The 23,679-nt window shown below is 36.4% G+C and overlaps 1 protein-coding gene across 1 annotated transcript; it reads right to left on the reverse strand.

Annotated features, from left to right (window-relative positions):
- Window positions 1-99: 99 nt before the first annotated feature.
- LOC104535787 (UDP-glucose:glycoprotein glucosyltransferase 2-like) lies at window positions 100-23,338 on the reverse strand (the record flags this gene model as incomplete). Its single annotated transcript, XM_010194791.1, has 14 exons — window positions 23,264-23,338; window positions 22,544-22,708; window positions 21,988-22,111; window positions 21,814-21,912; window positions 19,919-20,013; window positions 17,629-17,835; window positions 16,132-16,263; window positions 14,034-14,149; window positions 11,566-11,661; window positions 9,215-9,317; window positions 4,106-4,185; window positions 2,315-2,504; window positions 1,283-1,441; window positions 100-185 (listed from the first exon to the last, which is right to left on the reverse strand). Coding segments are annotated over exons 1-14 (1,727 nt in total), but the record flags the coding sequence as incomplete, so codon positions are not given.
- Between the last annotated feature and the right edge of the window lie 341 nt (window positions 23,339-23,679).

A 23,679-nucleotide genomic window follows, 5' to 3' on the forward strand; every position in this document is an offset into this window, starting at 1 on the left:
AGGTCATTCCCCAATTTATACTGGAACCTATTAGATCTTTTCAAAGTATGTTCCACTTTCAGATTCATTTATGTTTCCAAAAGACACATTAATACTTACGAAAAAACCTGATAAATGTCTTCAGATCTTCCTTTACGCAATCGCAGTGTCCAAGCACCTGGATTTGCTTTCAGCTGAAAATACCCCTAAGGAAAAAAAGGAAAGACAGTCACCTGTTCTGTCAGCATTTCAGAATCTACCATGTGCATATACAAACATCAACTATCCAACATTTGGCGCTGAAACTAAGGCTAGTGACCATGACCTGCTGTCATACTAGCCCTGTATTACAGCAGTGATGCAACCAAGTATCACCAAGTATGTCCGTATTACTGCCTTTCAGTGCTCCATTTGTTTCTATCTGAATTTGAGCTGTATACAAAATCTCCACCGAGAACAGAAAGTAAGTGAGCAGCAATGAAATAAAATATTAAACTGGCCCTAAACTGAAAAGCTTCTTTGATACTTCAAAGTTTTGTATGGTACAAATTACAAATCAACACAGCTCCTTCCCAATTTAGAAACACTGCATACAGCTATCACTACCTGAAAGTGAGACAAAGCAAGCTTTGGAATATGTAGAATTATTAAAAGTTTCATCATGTTGAACATCATCTACTGTTAAGACTGTATTCAGTACTTATGTAAACTTCACAGTTTATGAAGTATTTAATTTCTTGTGATACAATATTTACAGAGAACAGCAGATACGTAACTGATCTTATGCATTAAAATTAATCTTTAAAAAACCAAAAAATTGAAAATAATCACTTTGGATGACCAGAGAAATTCTCAGGGGTAGATTTATCCCACAGAGGCTTACAGCACTTAACTGAAGTGTCTAAACCAAGAACCTTCTTTTGCCTGGATCAGTGTGTAACAAAAATAGTTATTTTAATCAAATGTGATTCATGCCTTATATTTGTCAGTAGAATCTCCATCTGAATATAACTACCTCCTACCATCTACTTAATGCAATTAGGCTCCCAGTTTAGGCACTTCAGGTAAGAGTCTAAAATTAGGTTATATCCAAACCTACATTGGATCAGAAGAGGAAGAGGGGAAAGCTCAGCAAATTAGAGACGCACATCATCTGTAGATGGTCTGAACTCCAGGATACTCCCGTTACTTTTAGCATTACTAAGCTTGTCACACAGAGAAGTGATTTAAAGAACAAGAAACTCAAAGAATTCTCATGAAGATTGTGCAATTGTAATGATTATTTTTTGTGCTTAATACTTACCAAGTTGGCCATCACAATGGTATCAACCATGACAGGATTACTCTTTGTGCCCAGAGTGAACTGTAACCCTCGAGGAGGTTGTCCAGTTGTCACATCAAAGCAATGTCCTTCAAGCAATATATATTCTAGTTCATATTCTGCTACAACTGTCCCTTTCATCTGTGGAAGGAACATTTCATCAATAAATTATATCATTTAACTGTGTGAGAAAAGCAACATAATACAGTTACAAACATGTGTGGGATTTACCTCACCTAAATTCAACTGCCAAAAACAGAAAAAAAAAAAAAGGAAAAAAAAAGGCCCTTCCAGAAGGAACTTCACCCAATTTTAAAATAGGTATCCAAACTAAAGAGGATGAATCACTCTTAAGGGACCTGTTGAGGTCTGAGGCATCTTGATTTTGGTAAGGTAAATATCAACCTTTATTTTCACAATACATCTTCCAAATACACAGCTTTTGTGGATCAAACACTCCCAATATTTTGCATGGGTTTAGTGACGGAAACAAGTCTAGTGATTTTGGAGCTGAGGGTTTAAAAATGTAACTTAAAAAATTGTGAATTAAAAAAGGGTCAAATATATTTTAACCTATATTAATAAACAGCAATATATTCAGATTTATTTGAAGATTTACCTAGGTTAAACCTATTATTACCAAAAATATTTACAAAATAAAGAGAAATAAGGGATTCTGTAAGCTAACTTTCCCAGAGCTTTATTTTTATGTAAAAACAATATTTCCTTAAACATTATAAAGCTCAGCACAACACAAGCTGCCTTTAATTGTGTTCTGCATTCTGATTTTTTTCTCTTTCACTGCTTTCTTTTAAGACTTGTTTTTCTAGAAGTTAAGAAAGAACGGGAAAAAAGGATTATGAAAATAAAAATGGCAGAATACTGCCCAAATAATCAAGTAAACACATAAAGCATTTCTGGAAAACAAGAGATTAAAATCCCACAAGATTTCAATTTTCCTCCTGAGGTAAAGGCCCAACACAAGTTTTATAACGTTTACAAACTGTAACTTACGTCCTGTAAATGAATGTTATCAAGATCACAGGAACTGTTCACTGCTTCAACCAACCAGCTTTCAGGAGTGATCATGTTTAGGGTCAGAAGGGGTGATTCTGGCAGTTCAGTGAATTTTGCCATAGGTTCAGAAGGAAGGCGCTTGTTGATCCCATAAGTTAATTCTGGTTCCAGAACAAAACGATAGAAGCTGTTGAAAAAGAAATGTTCAAAAAATACATTTACTGACACAAAGTTCCAAACATGAAGTTCTTCTAAAATACTTCAAAATATAGTGAATGTTTATAAATGAATGAAGTCTGGACCCACAGTAGCTCCCCATTTTTTTGCAATACCATCAAACAATACCTACAGAATCTCAAACGAGCCGGTAGGTGAACACAGGTATATTTGCTTCTGATATTTCCTTTTTGCTGTGAAAATAAGTAGCTCCCATTAACATTCTTAATGCCTGAGAAGGCAAATACCAAGAGGTGCATCTGAACATCTTGACTGTGAACTGCCTTGAATGCTTAGAATCTATATGACTAAATTAAGCTGCAAGACTAATCTCTGCTGGAAGAAAAGGGTATTTGGGAACAGCTCCTGACACTAGCAGCAGCAAAGACAGAAATCAGAGGAGAGGTCTCTATTCCTCTCCAATGCTTACTCCATTTATTGCACTGGTAAAAGATCCTTACAGCAACAAAATAATGACAATTTGCTTCCTTTCTCTACTGATACTCAACAAAATGCGAAGAATTATAACAGAGAAAGAAGAGTACTGAAGATGGAGAGAGTGAAAGCAACAAGCAGAGAAAGAAAAAAAAAGAAAGAAAAGAAAAATATATGCCATTACTATGAAAAGTTTCTCCTGTATCCATTAGGGGAAACACAATTCCTACAAAGTATTTGGTGTAGTATATGAATACATTTTATATGAAACAATTGCTGTAAGAAAAAAAATCACCTCTCTGTGGGGCAGATCACAGAATCGCAGGGACACGTCCCACCAGACCAGGTTGCTCAAAGCCCCATCCAACCTGGCCTTGAACACTTCCAGGGAGGGGCATCCACAATTTCTCTAAGTGATGCCAGAAAACTACTTCCTCCCATCTTTCCCAAGCACAGGGGAAGAACCAAGCACTAACACCTGCAAAGTGCAGACTATGATCTCTTTCTCTCATAATAAGATTATAGGCACAGTATCTGCCAAACGGATAGCAGTGCTTAAACCTCTCTCTTTGAGGGAAAGGAATCCTCTCTAGGGAGTTCACTTCAGTGTAAATGTCTATAACCGAACTAGTGAACCCTGGTCCTTACAGCCAGTTAAAAGAAACTTCAGTTTAAGGCAGACACTTTCAGGCTATAAAATTCTTAGTGATTATAATGAGATCTCAGGTGCAGACTGTACATTCACTCAGATGAATTTCAGTGTACTTAACCTGGAAAATTCATTATACAGTAAGTGGGCTATAAAAAGTGACTGAGTTAGGAACACAATCGCTCTCTTCAAGTTTTCACAGGCATGAAAGACCTTCCATTGATTTCTCTAACGATTGCTTAGGAGAGGTGCACCTGATGGACTACATCTGTTCCCTGTGATCCTATGCCCAACACCTCAGAATTAGAATTTTTCTCTAACAAATGCAAACTGCTTTGGCAACATTCAACTTGAATTCAAAGAAAATAACTAATGCAACAAAAGAATCCAGAAACACAATCTACTGTTTCCTTTTTAATGCTGCTACATCTGTTTTTTGCAAACCAAGTGGGACCCCATATTTGTAAGAAAAGCTACAAACTACTTACCTCTTCAGTGGCACTTCTGAGAGCTTAGATCTGCAGTTCAAAAACAACCTGAGTTTCATATTGATAACATCTTTGAGTACCTACAGAAAAAAAAAGAAATCTGTGTAAAAAATGGTTCATGGTAATTATCAAACTTGGAAAATAAGCCAAAGTTATCCTTGTGACATCCTGTAATTTCTCAAGCTTCAGTAGAAATCTCAAACTTTTTCAAGTTCTAAATGTATCTGTAATTAAGGGATGTTGTCGTATATCCTAAATAAAGATTTGACCTTTCCTAAAACCGCATGATTTAGCGCACGATATTCTTGATAGTTAAACTGTTAATGTTTTTCCCACAATACGTTTTTTTTAAAGAGCTGCCATCCCCATTTTCCAATGCTTAAGTAAATTATATTATCACTTCTCTTATATTGTGTTTTCTAGATTTAAGCACTTTAAAATTTGTAAGTACTTTTACTCAACAACAAATGTAAAACAATGACTTTTACTCTTACTAAAATTGTTGTATATAGTAAATTGTGGAATACAGTAAATATCAGAGCATTATTTTAATACTTAATTACTTAATTTTAAATGTCAAGCAGTAGATTAATGATGTGTTAAACTATTCATTCGATTTCAAAACTTTTCAGTACGTTACAATATTTCTACTTCTTTCTCAGTTTCTTCATCTGTTCATTTCTAAACCACTAATTTTTTGGATGATGTTATATAGGAACCATAATATTAGGATTGTATTTTTTTCTTATTTTTGAGAGCAATCTGTTTTGTTTAAAGTTAAAGTTATTGATTTCTTCAAAGCACTCTTTAAAACCTCTACCAAGTTATCTTCATTTCTGTGGTTTCTGATCCAAAGTGCGTATTTGAAAGCATAAAGCAGCTGTGTCTACCTTCATAGATATTATTAGAAAAACAAATAAGATATGAAAGCTAAGTAAAAATAATGATATCACTAAGAATGAAATCTAAAATTACTATAACAGCAAGTAAATTGGAAACAAAGCAAGACAATGGTCATTCTTAATTCTCTCTTTTATTATAACTATTTTTTCCTTTGCTCAGTTCAACCCATGGCTACACACTTTCTTTACTACAGAGCTACAACTTCACATAGTCGTAGGGACCTGTTCTGCTCCTAGTTTCTCATTCTCATCCTTTGTGTCACTTGAATACCATCACTGAAAAACTACTAAACAAAAAATAAAGACTAGGGAATGGCAGGATGATAATAAGTGAAGCAGCAGCAAATGAGAACATAAACAGCACCGAAAACATAACATTAGTTAAAGACAACCATAATCAAAATAGAGGTCATAGTGACTCAAGTATGTATCCATCATTCAGTACAAAACGCATTTTTAGCCAGTGCTAGCTGGTCTTATCGACTAAAAAATACCCAGAATTTTCAACATTAAAGAAAGCAATTTCTCAAATAAAGTTGTTGCATCCAAAATTATGTAAACCTGTATAGGATTTCATCTTCAAACAAGAGAAGAATAGAATCACAGAATGGTAGGAGTTGGAAGGGACCTTGAAAGATCATCCAGTCCAACCCCCCTGCCAGAGCAGGATCACCTAGACTAGGTCACACAGGAACATGTCCAGACAGGTTTTGAATGTCTCCAGAGAAGGAGACTGCACAACCTCTCTGGGCAGCCTGTTCCAGTGCTCTGTTACCTCATCCTCACAGTTAACAAGTTTTCCCTTATGTTTAGGTTGAACCTCCTGTGTTTTAGTTTGTGACCACTGCCCTTTGTTCTGTGGCTAAGTACAAGCAAGAACAGTCTGGTCCCACCCTCCTGACACCCGCCCTTTAGATATTTATAAACATTAATGAGATCCCCCTCAGTCTCCTCTTCTCCAGGCTAAACAGACCCAGCACTCTCAGCCTTTCCTCATATGGGAGAAGTTCCAGTCACCTCATCATCTTAGTGGCTCTATGCTGGACCCTCTCCAGTGGTTCCTTGTGCTTGAACTGGAGAGCCCAGAATTAGATGCAGTATTCCAGATGTGGCCTCACCAGGGCAGAACAGAGTGAGAGGAGAACCTCCTTCACCCTACCGGCCACACTTCTTAATGCACCCCAGGATGCCATTGGCCTTCTTCGCCATGAGGACACATTGCTGGCTCATGGTCAGCCTGCTGTCCACCAGGAGTCTCAGGTCCTTTTCCCCTGAGCTGCTCTCCAGCAGGTCAGCCCCCATCTTGCACTGACACACGAGGCTGTTCTTCCCCAGATGCAGTACCCTACACTTGCCGTTGTTTCTCCCCAACCAACCTTCCAGCTTGTCCAGGTTACACTGAATGGCAGCACAGCCTTCTGGTGTGTCAGCCACTCCTCCCAGCTTTGTATCATCAGCAAATTGACTGAGGGTACACTCTTCCCCATTATGCAGGTCACAGATGAGTATATTGAACAGAGCTGGACCCAGTACTGACCCCTGAAAAACACCATTAGACATGGGCCTCCAAGTAGACTTCGCCCTACTGACCACAACTCTCTTGAGTTCTGCCCTCCTACCATTAGTAAGAATGACACTTCAGCCATCAGCATCGATAGGTTGTTGTGTGCAGGATGAAATGATCTTGAGAAAAGACTGAGGTATCCTCCTGGTTCATCAGCTGGCCACTAAATTTAATATAGCACTGTAGCCAAAAGAATATTGCCATTCTTAAATAACATTTCAAATGAATTTAAATAGGAAGTGACACAAAGGACAAGAATGCATTATCTCTGTGTTTTCCAACAATGCTACTTCTGGAATACTGAATTCGGTCCTGTTATTTACAGCTTATGAAGACATCAAGAACCAAGACATTCAAGACAACACATGAAAATGGTTACAAGATTAGAAAGGCTTTTTCTATAGCAGGGTATTTAAAGAGTTCAGTCTCTTTACTTTCATTAAGAAAATGCAAAGAAGAGCATGGAAATTTTGTTCAGGGAGTATTTAAAACTGTAACAAATGGCTGAATTACTTCAATCTAAGAGGCTTGAATATTAAGTCCAAGCTTTATTTCACATGTACAGCCACTTTGCAAAATGCTTACTGTAAGTTACCACAACTCATCTGAAAAGCTTTAACTCACTAAACCATGATTATTTAACCAATCTCTTGGAATTGTGAGTGAACATCATGATAATACAAAGCAGCTACACTGAAAACAAACTCCTATCACAAAATTTTCAACAGAACTGGCAAAATGATGAGAAGATGAATGCTTACAGCATGGAGCTAAAATTTCTGCAACTCCAAATCTGAATTTAACAGTCAGATTAATTAGCCACTGGAGGAGCTCACTAGGAGCTGTGATCTTACACAACTGCTTAATAATGTTTAAATTAGGACCAGATTAAAAAGAATGATTTCTACTTCAAATTCTAATTGATAAAAAGATGTCCTATGAACTATTTTATATAGGAAGCCAGATTAGATTATCAAAAGGGGCTCCTTCAGAGATTTCTCCTCATTTTAGGGATAGAGTAAGAGTTTCTCACTGAAGACAGAATGAAGAAAAAAAAATGGCAAAAGATAACTGAGAAGAAAAAAGAAAAGACTTGATTTTTCTCTCCCCATTTTTAAGCTCCTGGCAAGAATCACATGCTTTGCTGTGGTACACAGATTTTGCACCATGAATAGCTACCATCCCAATATACTGGGCACTAATCCAGTTATGTTATACAAAAAAAAGATTCTTTACATATAAATATATCCCAGTACTTAAAGTTTACAGTATTGAAGTCACCTGTGCATAGCAAGGTAATCAGAAAGGCACTCATTTAGGAACTTTGAGTTTGATTTGCTGTATATGACACATGTTTTGTCTCTACACCAGGAGGAGGTTGCTTTCCAGATGACTAGACATATCTTATATTAAAAAAAAAATCAGATTATTTTGTTTTGCATCTAAAAATATTTAAACATTGAAAATAAGTTTTATCCAGATTAAAATATTTCTGATTTGTTTAGTTGCCACAGAGTTTCAATATTCTCTCCTAAGGGCTGGCTTCTTGAATAAGACTATAGCTCCTTTAGGAGCAGGATTCAGTAGGATCTGTGATGGCTGAATAGCTTGGTACACCATGGGAGTCATTTCCCTGGGCATGCATTAGGGAAGATATTGCTCATTAGGGAGCCTGTTGCACTAGGAGGAATGGAAGCTTCTATTCTGAGTTAAAAGGTCCTTGATGCAACTTATCACAATATGAACTTCTGGCTGAATGGAGAGAGTTTTCAGCCAATTCCAAAAATTAAAATACTTTCATGTGGCTTTCATCAAGGTTTCATATTTACCAAGAAAGATGAAATGAAAGATACTTTGCTTCACTATTATGTATTAAGATCTTCAGCATTTGATACAAAAGGCATAGAAGAGTAGAAAATGGGAGGGGGGAAAGCAGTGTATGAAACTTTCATAATTACTGCAGGGAAAAAGATAAAACAAGATGCAGCAAAATTCAAGTTACAGGCTTTAGAATTGTAACAGCTCATAAAGAGAAGACAAAATTTACATCTTTATGGGAAACTATAAAGGAACTTGAGGTGGAGTGATATTCTTCAGCTAGTGAAAAAAGAAAATAATTTTAGGAGCCATGTTCTTAGGACAGTCTCTCTTTAGATGATCAATAGCTAAGCACAATGGAAGACTTTTAGATATACTTGGTAGCATTAATTACCTGAGAAATACCCTTCCAAGAGCTGAAAGGTTTATAACCCAATCTTCTTATGATGATATGACGAGTCAGATTTAAGAAAAACTAAGGTGATTTGGTTTAATGGAAAGAAGCATATGCCTCTTAAGATTTTGAGATGGGAGATCCTTTCCCTCTGTATTATGGAGACAATCTCCTCTCTTCCTTCTATTGAATATAAAGAGCATTTATGGACTCATTTTTAAGAGGACTGGTTCATGGGGCATCTGAATTTTAATTGCAAATAAGGTACTTACAGTGATGAATTTGATCATCCCCAGCTTCTTAATATGAATTTAGATAAACACACATATTTTAAAAAATACCTAAATTTTGTTTACCCCTTTACCACACTGTGCATGGAAATAAAATTAAACTACAAATATGCAGATTAAAAGAAATGACCACAATCTTACAATCAATAAATGAACCATCTTCTGTGCTTCTCTTGTCAATGGATCCACAATAGCAATAACATCATAGAATGGTTCATTCTGTTGGGGACCGACTTTTACTACGCTGTTAAAAAAGACAATAAATAAGCGTCGTGAAAACTCTAAACTGAATTTGTGGAAATATCAAACATTTTTAGGCACAAATTTGTAATATCAGAGCCACTTTAGATTTTACTGCTTGTGCAGTCATTTCCCTCATTTCAAGCAGTAATCATTATTGCTCCCTGTGATATCACTAGAAAAGCTAAATGTGAAGAGCAATTAAAATGTAGCATTAATCTACATAGTTCCATACTGGTTACTGATTAAATACATGCTCCATTACAGAATAAATAAAAGGAAAACACACAGCAAACTTTTTAAAATGGCCTTTTTATCACTGGTTTACACTCTCCTTTACCGATATCTAGAATCATCAGATTTGACAAGTGCTGGCAGTAACACAATTTTAAAATAACAATGAGAAAAATGGCAACTGAGAAGTGTGAAACTTGATAGAACAAATTAGCTTTATACAGTTCAGAAAATAATTTAGTTTTATAAACCTGATTAGACTAAGTCAAGGAGACCCTAGTTAAAGTACTCTGGATCTAGAGGAAGAAAGTGCTAGTAAGCCTTAAAACTTAAAGAAAAAAATAAAATAATAATTTTAAAATGTGCTGTAAACAAACAAAATGGACTATCTGAATTTGTTTTCCACTAAAAATATACCTAGAAATGTCAGTATCATTAGTGAGTCAAACTCCTTCCAATATGGTAGTAGCACAGTGGAAAAGGTGCTAGCCACTTAAAACAGGCTACTGATTTCACTCCTTGTCTTTCAACAAGTAGTAGGGCCAGCACATCAGCACACTAGAGCAGCTTTACCAATAAAAATGAGTGAGGATTTTGAAAGAGCATTTCAAAAATTTCATTTTTATCATGCTTCTTGTGCTATTATATGTCCTTTTTATAAGTGTCTGCTCCAGAAAGCTTGCCTCAGCTAAGCTTAAATTAAAACCAGCTACTGTTAATCTTTCAGTACACAGAAGACAAATACTGTGTTCAGTTTGGGGCCCCTCACTATAAGAAGGACATTGAGGCACTGGAGCATGTCCAGAGAAGGGCAATGAAGTTGGTGAGGGGTCTGGAGCACAAGTGTTAGGAGGAGCAGCTGAGGAGCTGGGGTGGTTTAGTCTGGAGAAGAGTGAGGGGAGACCTTATTGCCCTCTACAACTCCCTGAAAGGAGGTTGCAGTGAGGTGGGGGTCAGCTTCTTCCCCCAAGTAACAAGTGATAGGACAAGAGGAAATTACTTCAAGTTGCACCAGGGGAAGTTTAGTTTAGATACTAGGAAGAATTTTTCCACTGAAAGGGTTATCAGGCATGGCAATGGGCTGCTCAGGGAAGTGGTGGAGTCACCATTCCTGGAGGTATTTAAAAGACAGGTAGATGAGGAACTTAGAGACATGGTTTAGTGGTGGACAGGTTATGATTAGACTCGATCTTTAAGGTCTTTTCCAACCAAATGATTCTATGATTCTAAGACAGGAGTCACAGATGCACATATCGGTATTTCAGGTCTCATTCCTTAACAGTGACAACAAAAGACAATGCTTGTGGCGTATTTTGATCCTAGATTTAGAAAGTGAAACACAAGGACCCAACATACAAGTAAATACACTAATGACATTAATATGAGCTTGCCCAGTATATATCTATTAGCTGAAGATAGTCTGCTCAGTTTTTCTTAAGTAATTTAGTGCCAACGAGCTCCATCAGTTTGCATCTGAATGTAATCTGGCTGTATTTTAGAGTCTAATCTAATTGTATTTTAGAGTCAGGCTCAGCACAGGAGCTATGGTCAAGAGTCAGACTGCTAATCTGCAAACTGTTATATAGTATGACCATAAGTATATTAGCCTTGACAATAGTACTCAGGATTCAAAACCAGAAAAAGCTGTGCTGGAGTTTTCTGCATGAATGAAAATCAGTGAGGGCTTCTTCTAGCTCTAATCTATGAAACTGCTTCCAATATTTTAGTAAATGGATGGACTCCAGATCACCACTTCTGTTCACACCAATTTTAATCACTCTATTTTTCAGTAAAGGATAAGGCTGGAAAATCATTAGGTTTTACTATTTAATTTATTAAGCGAGAAGTAAAGATGCATTACATTAGGGGAGGTGAACACGTTCATACAACCACACAACCAACGTCTTTTAAAACTGGAATGCTTACTCAAGTTTTCAAAAACCTTATGTAGTAATCAGTACATTCTGTTGTTAATATGAAAGTACTATAAGTGCATTATCGTGGCAGACTGAACTTACCTGTACTGTTCTTTGAGTAATTCAGCATCTTGTCTTATCTCTGTTTTAGGCAAAGATGACAGTAGGGCATCTATTTTCATAATCAAATCACTGCCACTGTATTGAATAAGGCACATATAATTTGGTTTTCATTAAAAAAAGAGTAAAATGTTCACATTTTAATGTATGTCTGCCTACATAAGGGGTATTTTAAAGCCCACATCCTGAACTCTTTAAAAAGATTACCACCTCCAAATCTGTAGCTTTGAGTAAAGCCTTTAGCATGACAATGCCCAAGAACCACTACTGCCTCAGAGCTTGTGAACTGTACACTTCTTAAAATTAAGCAATGCAGAATTAGCAGAATAAGCATTCAGCCACACAGTTTGCATAGTACCTTTAAAGTTCTTTATTCCTTCCACCCCCCCATTTTTTTTCCTTCATGGCAATATCTAGGAACAGACATAAATGAAAAAGTTTCAAGTTTACTTGGCCACATCTTTTTACTTTTTAAAAATTTCTTACAGAAATGGCTTTAGAAACCTTAGTAGTTCTATTTCAGTGTCACTGAGTCTTAATACCTGATTAAATACATTTTGCCTCTCACTACTTATCTCCTTGATCGTGCTACCTCTTCTTGATTTAATTTTTCTGGCAGTTAATCTTTTAGTTATGCCAGTCCTTCCAGATAACAGAAATTATACTCAAACACAGGAATTTGACAGATATTGTAAAAATAATAGAATTTTGCTCTGTTCTTTGTGCACAAACTGAATTCTTAAATTAAAAGCTGGCTAGAACTCCTTTTTACACTTCTTCAATTAACACACGTGTGAATGTTGTCTAGCAGGGTGTCAGAGGATCACATCTGTCCACACCTTTACAGGCTCCTTTTCTAATGTGCACTATCTTATCTCAAATATCAGTACTCATATGTTTTAAGATGCAGTGGATTTCATTAAGCTTATTATTATGCTTGATAATTGCTCTTAGGTAAACAAAAGCTAGTAGGAATTGTTTAGTTGTCTGTACTTGTCTCTTGGTTGTAGGTACAGTGAAAGTAAATAAATATTTGGAGTAATTTAGCAGAGCTGCACATGTGATATGAGGAAAGTTGGAGAGGATGTGACTCAGTGTCCTGGTTTGAGCTAAATAGAACTAATTTTCTATTTAGTGATTTTACTTTTCAGCTCAGTCTGTTAAGTGACTGAACTTGCTGAAAACTAGCAGCATGCTTTTCCCAAACAGCGCTGCTAGAAGATATGCTCAAGGTCGTTGTCTCATCATGGGTGCTGTGTCTGCGCCTACGGGGGGGGGAAGTGGACCCAAAACAGACCAACTAGGTATTCCATCCCACAGACGTCACACTCGGTATAAAAACCAAGAGCTCACGAGGGTCTCGGTTCCCTTTTCACCCTTCTTCCATCTTGGAGCCCTTCCATCTCGACCCTTCCGTCCGCCTCGATCCTGCAGAGGCCGAGGCCTGAGCGGAATCCTGCTAGTTCATCTGCCGCTGATCCTGATTTGTGTGTCCTGCATCCTGTTCCCACCTGCTGCTGAGTTTGGTCTGGGACTTTTCCAGTGCCCGGCTCTGTAGAGCCTCTGGTGACGTATTCGTCATTGGGGGGAGGGTGGGGGGAGGATTTTATATTGGTTTTGTATATATTTGTACATATTTGTATATATTTCATTATTTTCCTATTTACAATATTATCCTGTAGTATTAGTATTATTGTTTCGTTAAATCTGTTAGTTTATTTTCCAGCCCGTAAAGTCTCTCTCCCTTATTCTCTTTTCTCTTCCCTTCTGGGGAGGGGAGAGGGGTTAATAGAGAACATCTGTCCAGGATTTAGTGGCTGACCCAGCCCTAAACCACAACGCTCAGGATAAGCAGTGATTTCTTATGCCTTACCCTCATAACACATATGACTGACGATTAAAGGGTGCATGTCTCTTAAATAACACAGGGTGCCTTTCGGTTTTTTCCTGCTCTGTACTGTAACAGTGTGGTACCAAAGAGGTTGTCAGCAGCAGTTGATGCATGCAGTTGAAAACCAGTATATACAGTTTATATATATATATGTAATGGAAAACTATGTTAAATAGCATAATTAGTCACACATTAAGGTGATACAAAGTTTAGCATATGTGTCATTTCTTCTAGAAAATAGGACAAGTGTTTTGAGTAGGTAAGTATACTAAGTCTGTCAGGGAAATGCTAAAAGGAAATGAGGAACAGTTAAACCTGTCTACATAAAAGTACTCAGATGCTAAGTAAGAAGATAGCAAATATATACCATGCAAACAGTAAACTGCTTGACTAAGTGCTTATAGAGTGTGTGTGTGTATATATATGAGTATATAGTATGAAGGGTATCATGACTGTATATTTGAACCTTTGTTCATATTTCCCATGCAAAAGGATTATTAGTCACAGGCAATAAACAATGCAGTACATCATAAGGCCTCAAAATACAAAATAATTTTACCTTTTACTGCTGTTTCCCATCTCTTTGACAATAGCTTTAATCTTCTCTGCTGAGGTACTGTATGTTATTTTTTCCAATAAATTAAAGTCTTCCGCATAGAATAAAGGACCCAGTATCTGATAGAGGAAATATATTACTAAGCATAGAATGTCCCAGTAATGTTTCTTCTGGAAGCAAAAATACACTAATATTTTAAATGAATGCACAATGTTCAATGTGCAACCCCCAACCCCATATACATCAATATTATTAACTATATAGTACTAAAAAGTATAGTAACGATGCAGGATTACAGTTGCGTAATTACAGTTAATTATCAATCACAAACTGAATGGTGCAATGGAACTATCCATTATATTTTTCATTACACATACCTACGTAAAGGAGTGTGCTATTGAGAAACAGCAAATTTAAGTTTAAGAAAAAGCTCTGTTAGGTACATTATTTTAAACTGAAATTTAGTATCTGCCTATTACACTCTTCAGTTGTTTAATTCTGTGAACATAATCTTAACTTCACAAGGCTTCTCAGATGCAGCAGGATAGACAGGAAGAAATGAGCAAAGGGTAAGTAATACAGAATATCCAGAGACAAGAAACAGAACTATTACTTCTTTTTTTTTTGGCATCAGAAGGAAAAAGAAGGTGCCTTGGAGTCCCAGAAAACAGCTTTGAGGATGTTGTTGGGATTTCCTACTCAAAGTCCACCAGGCTAAACTGACTCAAGTCAACTTCAAGAGTCTATAGGGCTCCAAGGATGCGGAATGTCACAATGTAAGTTTTTTGCTGAATGCCTCTCTCCCAAAATTCAACTACTTTCGAGAAATGAGAGGTTATCTAACAAAATTCCACTTCTGAATTTTTTATTAATATGCATGAGATAGAGAAAACCATAGAGTGATTATGAAATACCATGCAATTTCTGTAGAAGATGTAATTAGAAAACAAAATATTTGCTCATAAAAACTAAATTCCAGTGCTGAAATAGCAAGGATAGAAATTAAAGATATCCCATGTCTTTTTTAAAAGTAATCTTATAAAGTGAAAACACAATTTCAGACAGATCAATATACATTATCAAATGAATTCAAGTATTTTTAAGGAATTTATTTCCTCAAAACTTAAAACATGACATTATTTGAGCTTTTTTAGGCATGGAAATCAGTAATAGCTGTTCATAAAATTACACTGCATGTAATGAGGGGTTGACACCAAATAGGCAACACCACTCTTTTGTGCTTCACCAACAAAAACGCTTTCTGTGGGTTCCCTAGCAGTATTTCAGTTATATCTCAGAAGCCATTTCGGATGCACAAGAGTAACTAAGAATACAATTTAACGAGTGTTTGCAGTAACGAGATGCCAATATAGTATCTCTTTTTTTTCTAATGGTGGAGCAATAAATAGAAACTAGAAAAAGGTTAAATCAAAGAGTACTTTGTATAAATTGTATTTGTGATGTAAGGTACCGACAGTCATTAGCAAGTGCTAAATATTGAACCTAATATTGTATTTTTAAATCACAGTTAATCTATAGCCACACTGTAATAAAGTCTATTGGCTTCGGAATATACATACAAAAAACTGAACCAACAAAACTGCTATACTTTTATTTGAACATTAAGAATTAAGACTATAATACAACTTAATATTTTTAAACAATTTAGGAGTTTAGAGTATGAAATACTATGCTATTCAATGTAATTGATTTTTTATTATATATGCAGTAGTTTATAGTATCCCAAATATGTAAAACAGGTAACTTCATGATCAAAATTTATTCTCATATATCATTAATAGTAGATCAAATATTAACCTATTTAGAGAATTTTGTCAGATTAACTCTTAAAAATCACAGAATCACAGAATATTAGGAGTTGGAAGGGACCTCATCTAGTCCAACCTCTCTGTCAGAGCAGGATCACCTAGACTAGGTCACACAGGAATGACCTGTGGGAATGACATTCATATCATTCTCTAACAATAAGCTGAATAAGTGGGAAATTGATAAAAAGCATTTTCTTTAGCTTGCAAGTGAAATTCCAGGAAGTAAAAAATACCTACAATAGTACTGAGAGATTACTCAGTTTCTTTCTTACCCTGCCATTGCTCACGACAGCCATTTGCCCAGGAAGCAGCTTAAGAACCTCCTGGCAGAACATCTGGTGGGTTTTAATTAAATCCACTCCTAAAGTGTTGTACTTCTTCTCAAAAGTATCATCATCCATTCCCTAAAGCAAAGGTAAAGCATGAGATGGTGGAATGATTCAGCAAAAATAAATAAACAGCTGAAATAAAGATTTTCTTCGAGTTATGTGGTAATCAGAAATCAAAATAAAACAATAACCTCAACTTCAACGCAAGTACACGACTGTTGGTGTGGAGCCACTGTCTCCCAACCAGCTAGTGTGCAGTTTTTACCCTTCAGCAACTGTGAATAACCAGGAGAGGAAAGCTGAACCTGAGGTTAAGCACCTTTTCTACAGCCCAGCACACAGCTGCATGAAAAATAACATTCTCTGTTAACAACTGAATGGTATTCTCACTTAGAGGAAAAAAGTATTCAAAAAATCCATACCACACTAAACACCTAGCAGTCATTTCAATGTGGTCATTGGATACAGCTTAAAAATGTTTTAGGGAAGCCAACATAATCCAGTAAGACACATAAATCAATGTTCAAAGTGGGGAAAAAAACATTGGAACTTTGCCGTGCTTCCAATGGCACTGTGCCTCACCTGTAAAAATTACCCTGCTATGTTAAACTCTATTGATAGGTATTTCTTCATTAGAAATATACAGACCAAGCAAATAGATTAATTCTGCTACAATTAATATAACAGAAAAAATCAGTAACATGCATACACTGCTTAATTAGCTACCTTTCTGTCTCTCAAAATTTATTAGACAATTAAATAAGAGCATGACCCAAACCAGCTAATTAATTTTCCAGTATGGTGCCAGTGTCTCTTAGGCTTCCAAATCTTCCTATTTAAAAATAGTACAATTTACAGCTCCTTCTGAAACAAAACCTGTAGTTTGCAGCTGTTATTTGATAACTCAGCTACCCTCTACATGTCAACTTTGAAAATAGCAACATTTCTATTTTAAACTAATGAATTTTCATAGAATCACACCAGAAAATATTGACCAGAAGTATAAGATACTTGTTAACCTCAACTGCTTCAGTCTGTGTCTATTACTGCTCACAATCACAACAGCAAGGTAAAAACACTTACTTCTGAAGTCCTAATTCTTGACAAATATTAATGCTGTAATTTTAGTTAAGAGAGTGCTATAAAAAACTTCCCAATCAACAACTAAAAATTAAACTATTTTGGTCTCAATAATCCAGTAACTCTACTGTGTATTTTTTGGTACTTTCACATTTTCTTCCTTCACTGTAAATAAATTCTCTATTCTTCCATCACATAAAAGTTGTCAAAAATCCAAATCTGCTTGAGCAGACTTTATAAGGGAAACTGTATAAGGGTTATAAACTTCATAGCATTTGGTCAAACACTGTTACTTTCAACTTGTCCTTACAATCAAATATAGTAAGAATGAAAAAGTAATCTAATTTCTTTCACACTCACTGGGACCAGGAATTTAACAATTTTAGTTCCTGCAGCAAGGGATTTTGCTGTCTCTTCCTTACTGAGTTTACTTAGGAAACTTTTTAAGTTGCTGTTGTTTTGGGTTAGAAAAGCAGCCAAAATTCCTCTTGCAATGGCTGTGTTATCTTCCTTTATTTTTGATGAAGGATTGCTCAAAATCCCAAGTCGTGTATGACTGCTTGTTTTCTGCAGAGAAAAATACAGAATAATACACAACTTTACAGTTCCATCTGCTGTTACCAAATGTATTCATATCTATTGTAACTCTCTGAAATACCTTTAAGTATTTAATTTTTTACAGCTATTTGTCTTTAGAAAACATACATCAATGCCTAATTCAGAACTTCGATTAGGAGTAAAAAAGCTGTTAGTAAGGACTTACCTATTCTGTAACACATTTTAAATAGAAGATTATTTTTTTTAATAGAACAATTGCCTTTGAGCATTCTGCAGAAGTGTATTTTTAGCAAAGAACATACACAAGTGTTCATTTACAGACTTCAGAACTGGTTTTGTACATGTATTTCTGTTTATCAAAAACTATCAAACTAATCATAAAATAAATACAAGAAAATTTATCCACTTATCACTTCAATCTAGAGAGAGTGATGATTCTAAGATAGTATCAAATACCATCACTAACTGAAGAAATGGTAAATGGCCTCTATTGCAGTAAAGAACACAAAAATAAGGAATGAAATCACTGGTATTCAACATATTTAAACAGCTAATTGTAAACTGCAGTTCTTGAGAAAAGTTTTGTTAAAACACTTATCTGAGAATCTTGAAAACATGTATTTTAAACTTCCTTAGAAGCATGCTCTTGCTGGAAAGAAGACAGGTGGCATATTAGGCTATGTTAGGAGACACATGACAAGCCAACCAAGGGAAGATCTCATTCTCCTCTACTCCATATTTGTGAATCTTTATACTCAGTATTTGTGCTGTGCCTGGTTTTGGTTCTCTCAGTGCCATAAGGATGTTGGGATGCTGGAGAAGCTTCAGCAAAGGGCTACCAAGATGGTCAGAGGCCTGAGAAGGCATTGAAGAAGCTGGACTTGCTCAGTGTGGCAAAGAGGAGGCTACAGAGAACCCTTGTGGCATCCATCAGCTACTGAAGGAGGAGTGGAAAAACATGACAGGGCCAAGCTCTTCTTCACAGAATCACAGAATGTTAGAAGTTGGAAGGGACCTTGAAAGATCATCCAGTCGAACCCCCCTGCCAGAGCAGGATCACCTAGACTAGGTCACACAGGAGCGTGTCCAGGTGGGTCTTGAATGTCTCCAGAGAAGGAGACTCCACAACCTCTCTGGGCAGCCTGGTCCAGTGCTCTGTCACCCTCACAGTGAAAAAGTTCTTCCTTATGTTCACATGGAACCTTCCTATGCTCCAGCTTGCTCCCATTGCCCCTTGTCCTATCATTTGACATCAGGGAGAAGAGCCTGGCTCCTTCCTCCTGACACTTGCCCTTTACAAATTATAAACATGAATGAGGTCACCCCTCAGTCTCCTCTTTTCCAAGCTAAAGAGACCCAGCTCCCTCAGCCACTCCTTATAAGGGAGATGCTCCACTCCCTCAATCATCTTTGTGGCTCTGTGCTGGACTCTTTCAAGCAACTCTCTATCCTTCTTGAACTGAGGGGCCCAGAACTGAACACAATATTCCAGATGTGGTCTCACCAGGGCAGAGTAGAGGGGGAGGAGAACCTCTCTCAACCTACTCACCACACCTCTTCTGATACACCCCAGGATGCCATTGGCCTTCTTGGCCACAAGGGCACATTGCTGGCTCAGAAGTGGCAAAGAGTATTCTTGGTAGTGGCAAAGAGTATAACAAGGTATAATAGTCACAAACTTTGGCCTGGCAGGAAAAAATTACACTAGGAAGGCAGTGCAACACCAGAGCAAATTGTCAAGGTGGGGGACAGAGTGGTGTCCTTGGAGATTTTCGGGACTCCTTCACACAAACCTACGGCTGACCTGATCTAATGATGGCAACCTTTTATCGCACAGTCATAGTTTGTCCTAACGTCATAGTTTGTCTCCTGCATCAGGAGTTCATGAATCAAATGACCAGTTACATGTCCATAAGATGCCAGTGCTGCAGGAGAGTAGAGCAAAATGAAAGCACAGTCTCACAAGTCTGCACCTGACCCACAACAAAACATTGTTATACCTTTATTTAAGAGTAAAATTCTTGAATGTGTACAGCGTTGTTAAGAACGTATTGACAATAATTATTTTGATTAAAAACAGCTAGAAACTCACCAGGTGTTTCAAGGCATTAGAAAGCAGTCGTCTCCCAGATGGCTTGTCAAAATCAGCAATAATCCAGATAGTAACAGCATATAATGCATCTTCATCTGAAAATTAAAGATGATCCTGCTTTACATTCTGAAGAATCTCCCAATGAGTAACGAATAACGAATTAATTCTGTTTGAGATGTCGAAGTTCATCTGTATGTCTGACTGCTAACTTCAAACATAAGACTAATCTTTGCCACATCAGAATCTTTTGCCCTCTGAATGGGAACAAAATTATTAGGGAGTACTTTATCATGTTAATACAAGAGTCACTAAAATAGCTGATCTGTTGCTGTACCACTGAAGCACGATGGCCCTAAATAATAAGCTAGCTCCAATAAACAAGACTTTCCTTTCCAAAGACTCCTTGTGAACATTTGACGAAGGCTGACCATACAGCCAGACATGTAAAGAATTATGTAGTTACAAGAATGCACAAGTAACGCCATTCACTTTCCCCAGTAGCAAAAAAAAATCCACTCTTTCAACTAAAAGCAGAGTAAAATTTACTATTTCTGGACACAAACAGGAATATACCGAATAGAGCCCAAAGAAAGTAAACTTTTGTGCAGGTGTATACTTGGAAAATTTCCCCCTTTTTCTGGTCTATTACATCCCAGTTCTTTAGTCTTCATAGAAGGGCAATGGCACATGAAAGATTCTGCAAAATTATCAGTAGAAGAATATCAGTCTACTCAAGTCTATCACATTTTGCCTAAAAGGTAATACAATGAGAATTTTACAAGGTTCTGGTGAGATTCTATGATTAAGCATTGTTGGGGTCTAGACAAACACACTGGAGACAGAGATCTGAAATGCAGATTCCAGCGTAAAGGTTATGGGTTTTTACACAAGAGATCTGAATCTCAGAAATGAGCCTACAGATTGAAGGCCAGTCACCATCTGACAACTAGCTGGGATGTCCCTGTTGTTTTACACAGAGAATCAAATAGAGCCAAACAATTTTATTCTAAAGAAATGTACATAGTATTTCTTCCAGATAATGGAGTAAGTAGAAACTGTATTAATATCACATAATAATTACTGCAAGAACAACATTTTCTTAACAGGATTATCCTGTCTCTTGATGGACCGATGCAAATGAGCACTTGTTCACTGTCTACTCCCAGAAGTTAACAAGGTACAGACTTTTGCAAAAGTCCATGCAGCGTTATGCTCTCGCTGTTGTAATTACAATTTCTCCTAACTCCAAGGGAAAGTACTTGCATATGCAATAAGAATATTTTATGAAAAACTATTCTATAGGTACAAAAAAGTGAGTTTTCACAAGATAAAATGTATGAGTGATAATCCATCAGAATTTTTTTTTCTACAGAAAGACAAAGCTTCAGATATCAAAATTAAAGACTTCAACTAGAGGAAAAATAAAGAGATAATGAATGCTAATAAATAAGAAATAAAATAAATTATTCCTCAAATTGTACAAGTGCCTAATTTTGGTATAGATATTACAAAGGCTATACATTCTTCATTTAATAATGCAGCAACTAAGTCACTTGAAAACTGAATATACTCTTTTTGAAATCCTCAAGTAAAACCATATTAGTATGAAAACCAACTCTGTTTCTGAAGTTGCAAAAGTCTTGGAGTTATTTAACTTCATGTCTGTAAACTAGCCACGAAATCCATCCCATTTCAAAACTACAAAATGTAAAATAGCTAACATGTTTATAATATTGGGATATGATCTAGCACCTGAAAGATACTGGGAAATTTATTTATTTACATGGGATTATTGGGATACTTACTTACTTGGGATAGTTTACTGGCAAATTTCAACAATTTGTAATACCCATATATATATAAAAAAATAAATCCTGTAAACAAAATTAATATACCTTTTTTCGTTAAATACTTCATGTTGTCTGAAATTACAGCACTTTTATCTTGTGAGTCCAAAAAGGAGAAAGTAGAGAAGTCTTCTGCATCAAATGGAACTGCAAAACGTGAAACACAACATGTTAGACTTAAAGGAAAATCATAACAACAGCCAATCTGAGAGAAGTAGTTACCAGATGTGGATCTGAAATGTATGTATCTTCTTTCTGCTCCAAGAACAGTGGGGTTTATACGTGAAACTACATTGTGCTGATCCATAAGAAAATCCATTGCATTCATATGATCATTTAACAAACCCTGTAAGAGAAAAGAAACTATAAAAGTACAAAATTCATTTAAGACAAAGATCAAGTATTTGTACAATCTTTCAACTGCGCTTAAGGGTTCTATATACACCAAATTATGGACAATGTCAAGTAAAAAAGTGTATAAATATCACATAGATAGCATTTCAAAATATCAGACAAATTTTTCAATTAACAACTCCAGTACATTCTCAGTTTCTGGTTGAAAAACTCCACGTGATTACTATATACTTAGTTGATCCTTCAGTCTTGTATAATCTAAATATACTGTTTCAAAACCATGACCACAAATTAATGTAACAATGTAATTTCGGTTGTCATACTATTAATTTCAAGCCAGCTCGTTATAAAAAATATATATAAACATGACTCAATCCACCGTCAAATATTTCATCTTGCTTTCATTCAGAAATGTTAAACATACCATGAACACCGCCCTCTGGAAGAATCTGGTGGCATCAATAATCCTCTGAAGAATAACTGTCTCTAACTCTGCAGCATCCATCTCCTCTCTGTTAAAGGGCACGCCATTAAATAGAGCTTGAGGCAATGGACCCAGGCCACTCTTTTTATAAAAGGTTGCTCCTGCCTGATCATATCAGAAATATCACAGGATTAAATAGACTGTGGCTGACTGTAGCAAAAAATGACACTAATATCAAGAGACAATGAACTCTAATCTCCAACCACTATTCACTGTCACACCTTCTCATGAGTAGCAGGGACAAAACAGAAAGTGTTTGGAAACCAAAGAGGACGAATGGGATTAATTTCTCAAATAGAATGACAAAAGAAATTACAGATCTCTATGTCGTGTTTTAAACTTTTGCTTTATCATCTTGCCAAAAAACATTTTATTTTGCTTAATATTCTTAGCAAAAAATATTAAGCAAATAACATCGGAGAAGGGCCTTGAGACAGTCATAGTCTGCGGTGGGTTGACCTACATCTTGTCCCTAAAGACAACATCCCCAAAACCCTCAAAAGGCTTTTATGTTCAGAAGCCAAGCCTTATTTGGTAAGACAGCAGAACAGGCTAATTTTTCCAAAGAGAGAAAATTCAGAGATAAATAGAAATAAAAATGTATTGTAAGTAATTCTCCCTTCCTATTCTGTGTCCTTTCATGTTTTCTTTCAGTCTCACTTTCTGGATGGCTACAAACTCTATGGCAGTATCTATGCATCCATCTTCCTGCCACCCCACTGTCTCCTCCTTCATCTTCACCGCAGCCTCATAGTCCCTGCTTGTACAGGGGGCTTCCTTTAAGTGTGTCTCTGTTTATTTTTCTTCCTTTAATATTCTCTGTGTGAACCTTTCCTCCTCTAAATGTATCCAGTTGTTTCCAGGGCAGATTCAAACTGCCCTTCTATGTGACTCGGTAAGGAACAAGCAGCATAAGGCAAACAGCACCCTTCTTTCTGGCTGCTAAGATGCATCTTTTAAAATGAATATAATATATGTTACATGACAAATTTTAAAATGAAATAAAATAAATGGCATGTGTCGGAAACACAAGTTTTTATAGATAACATGGCTGAAGAAACATGAAGGAAAACATT

The sequence above is a fragment of the Mesitornis unicolor genome, unplaced genomic scaffold, assembly GCF_000695765.1.
Source record: "Mesitornis unicolor isolate BGI_N332 unplaced genomic scaffold, ASM69576v1 scaffold15551, whole genome shotgun sequence".
Taxonomy (NCBI): Eukaryota; Metazoa; Chordata; class Aves; order Mesitornithiformes; family Mesitornithidae; genus Mesitornis; species Mesitornis unicolor.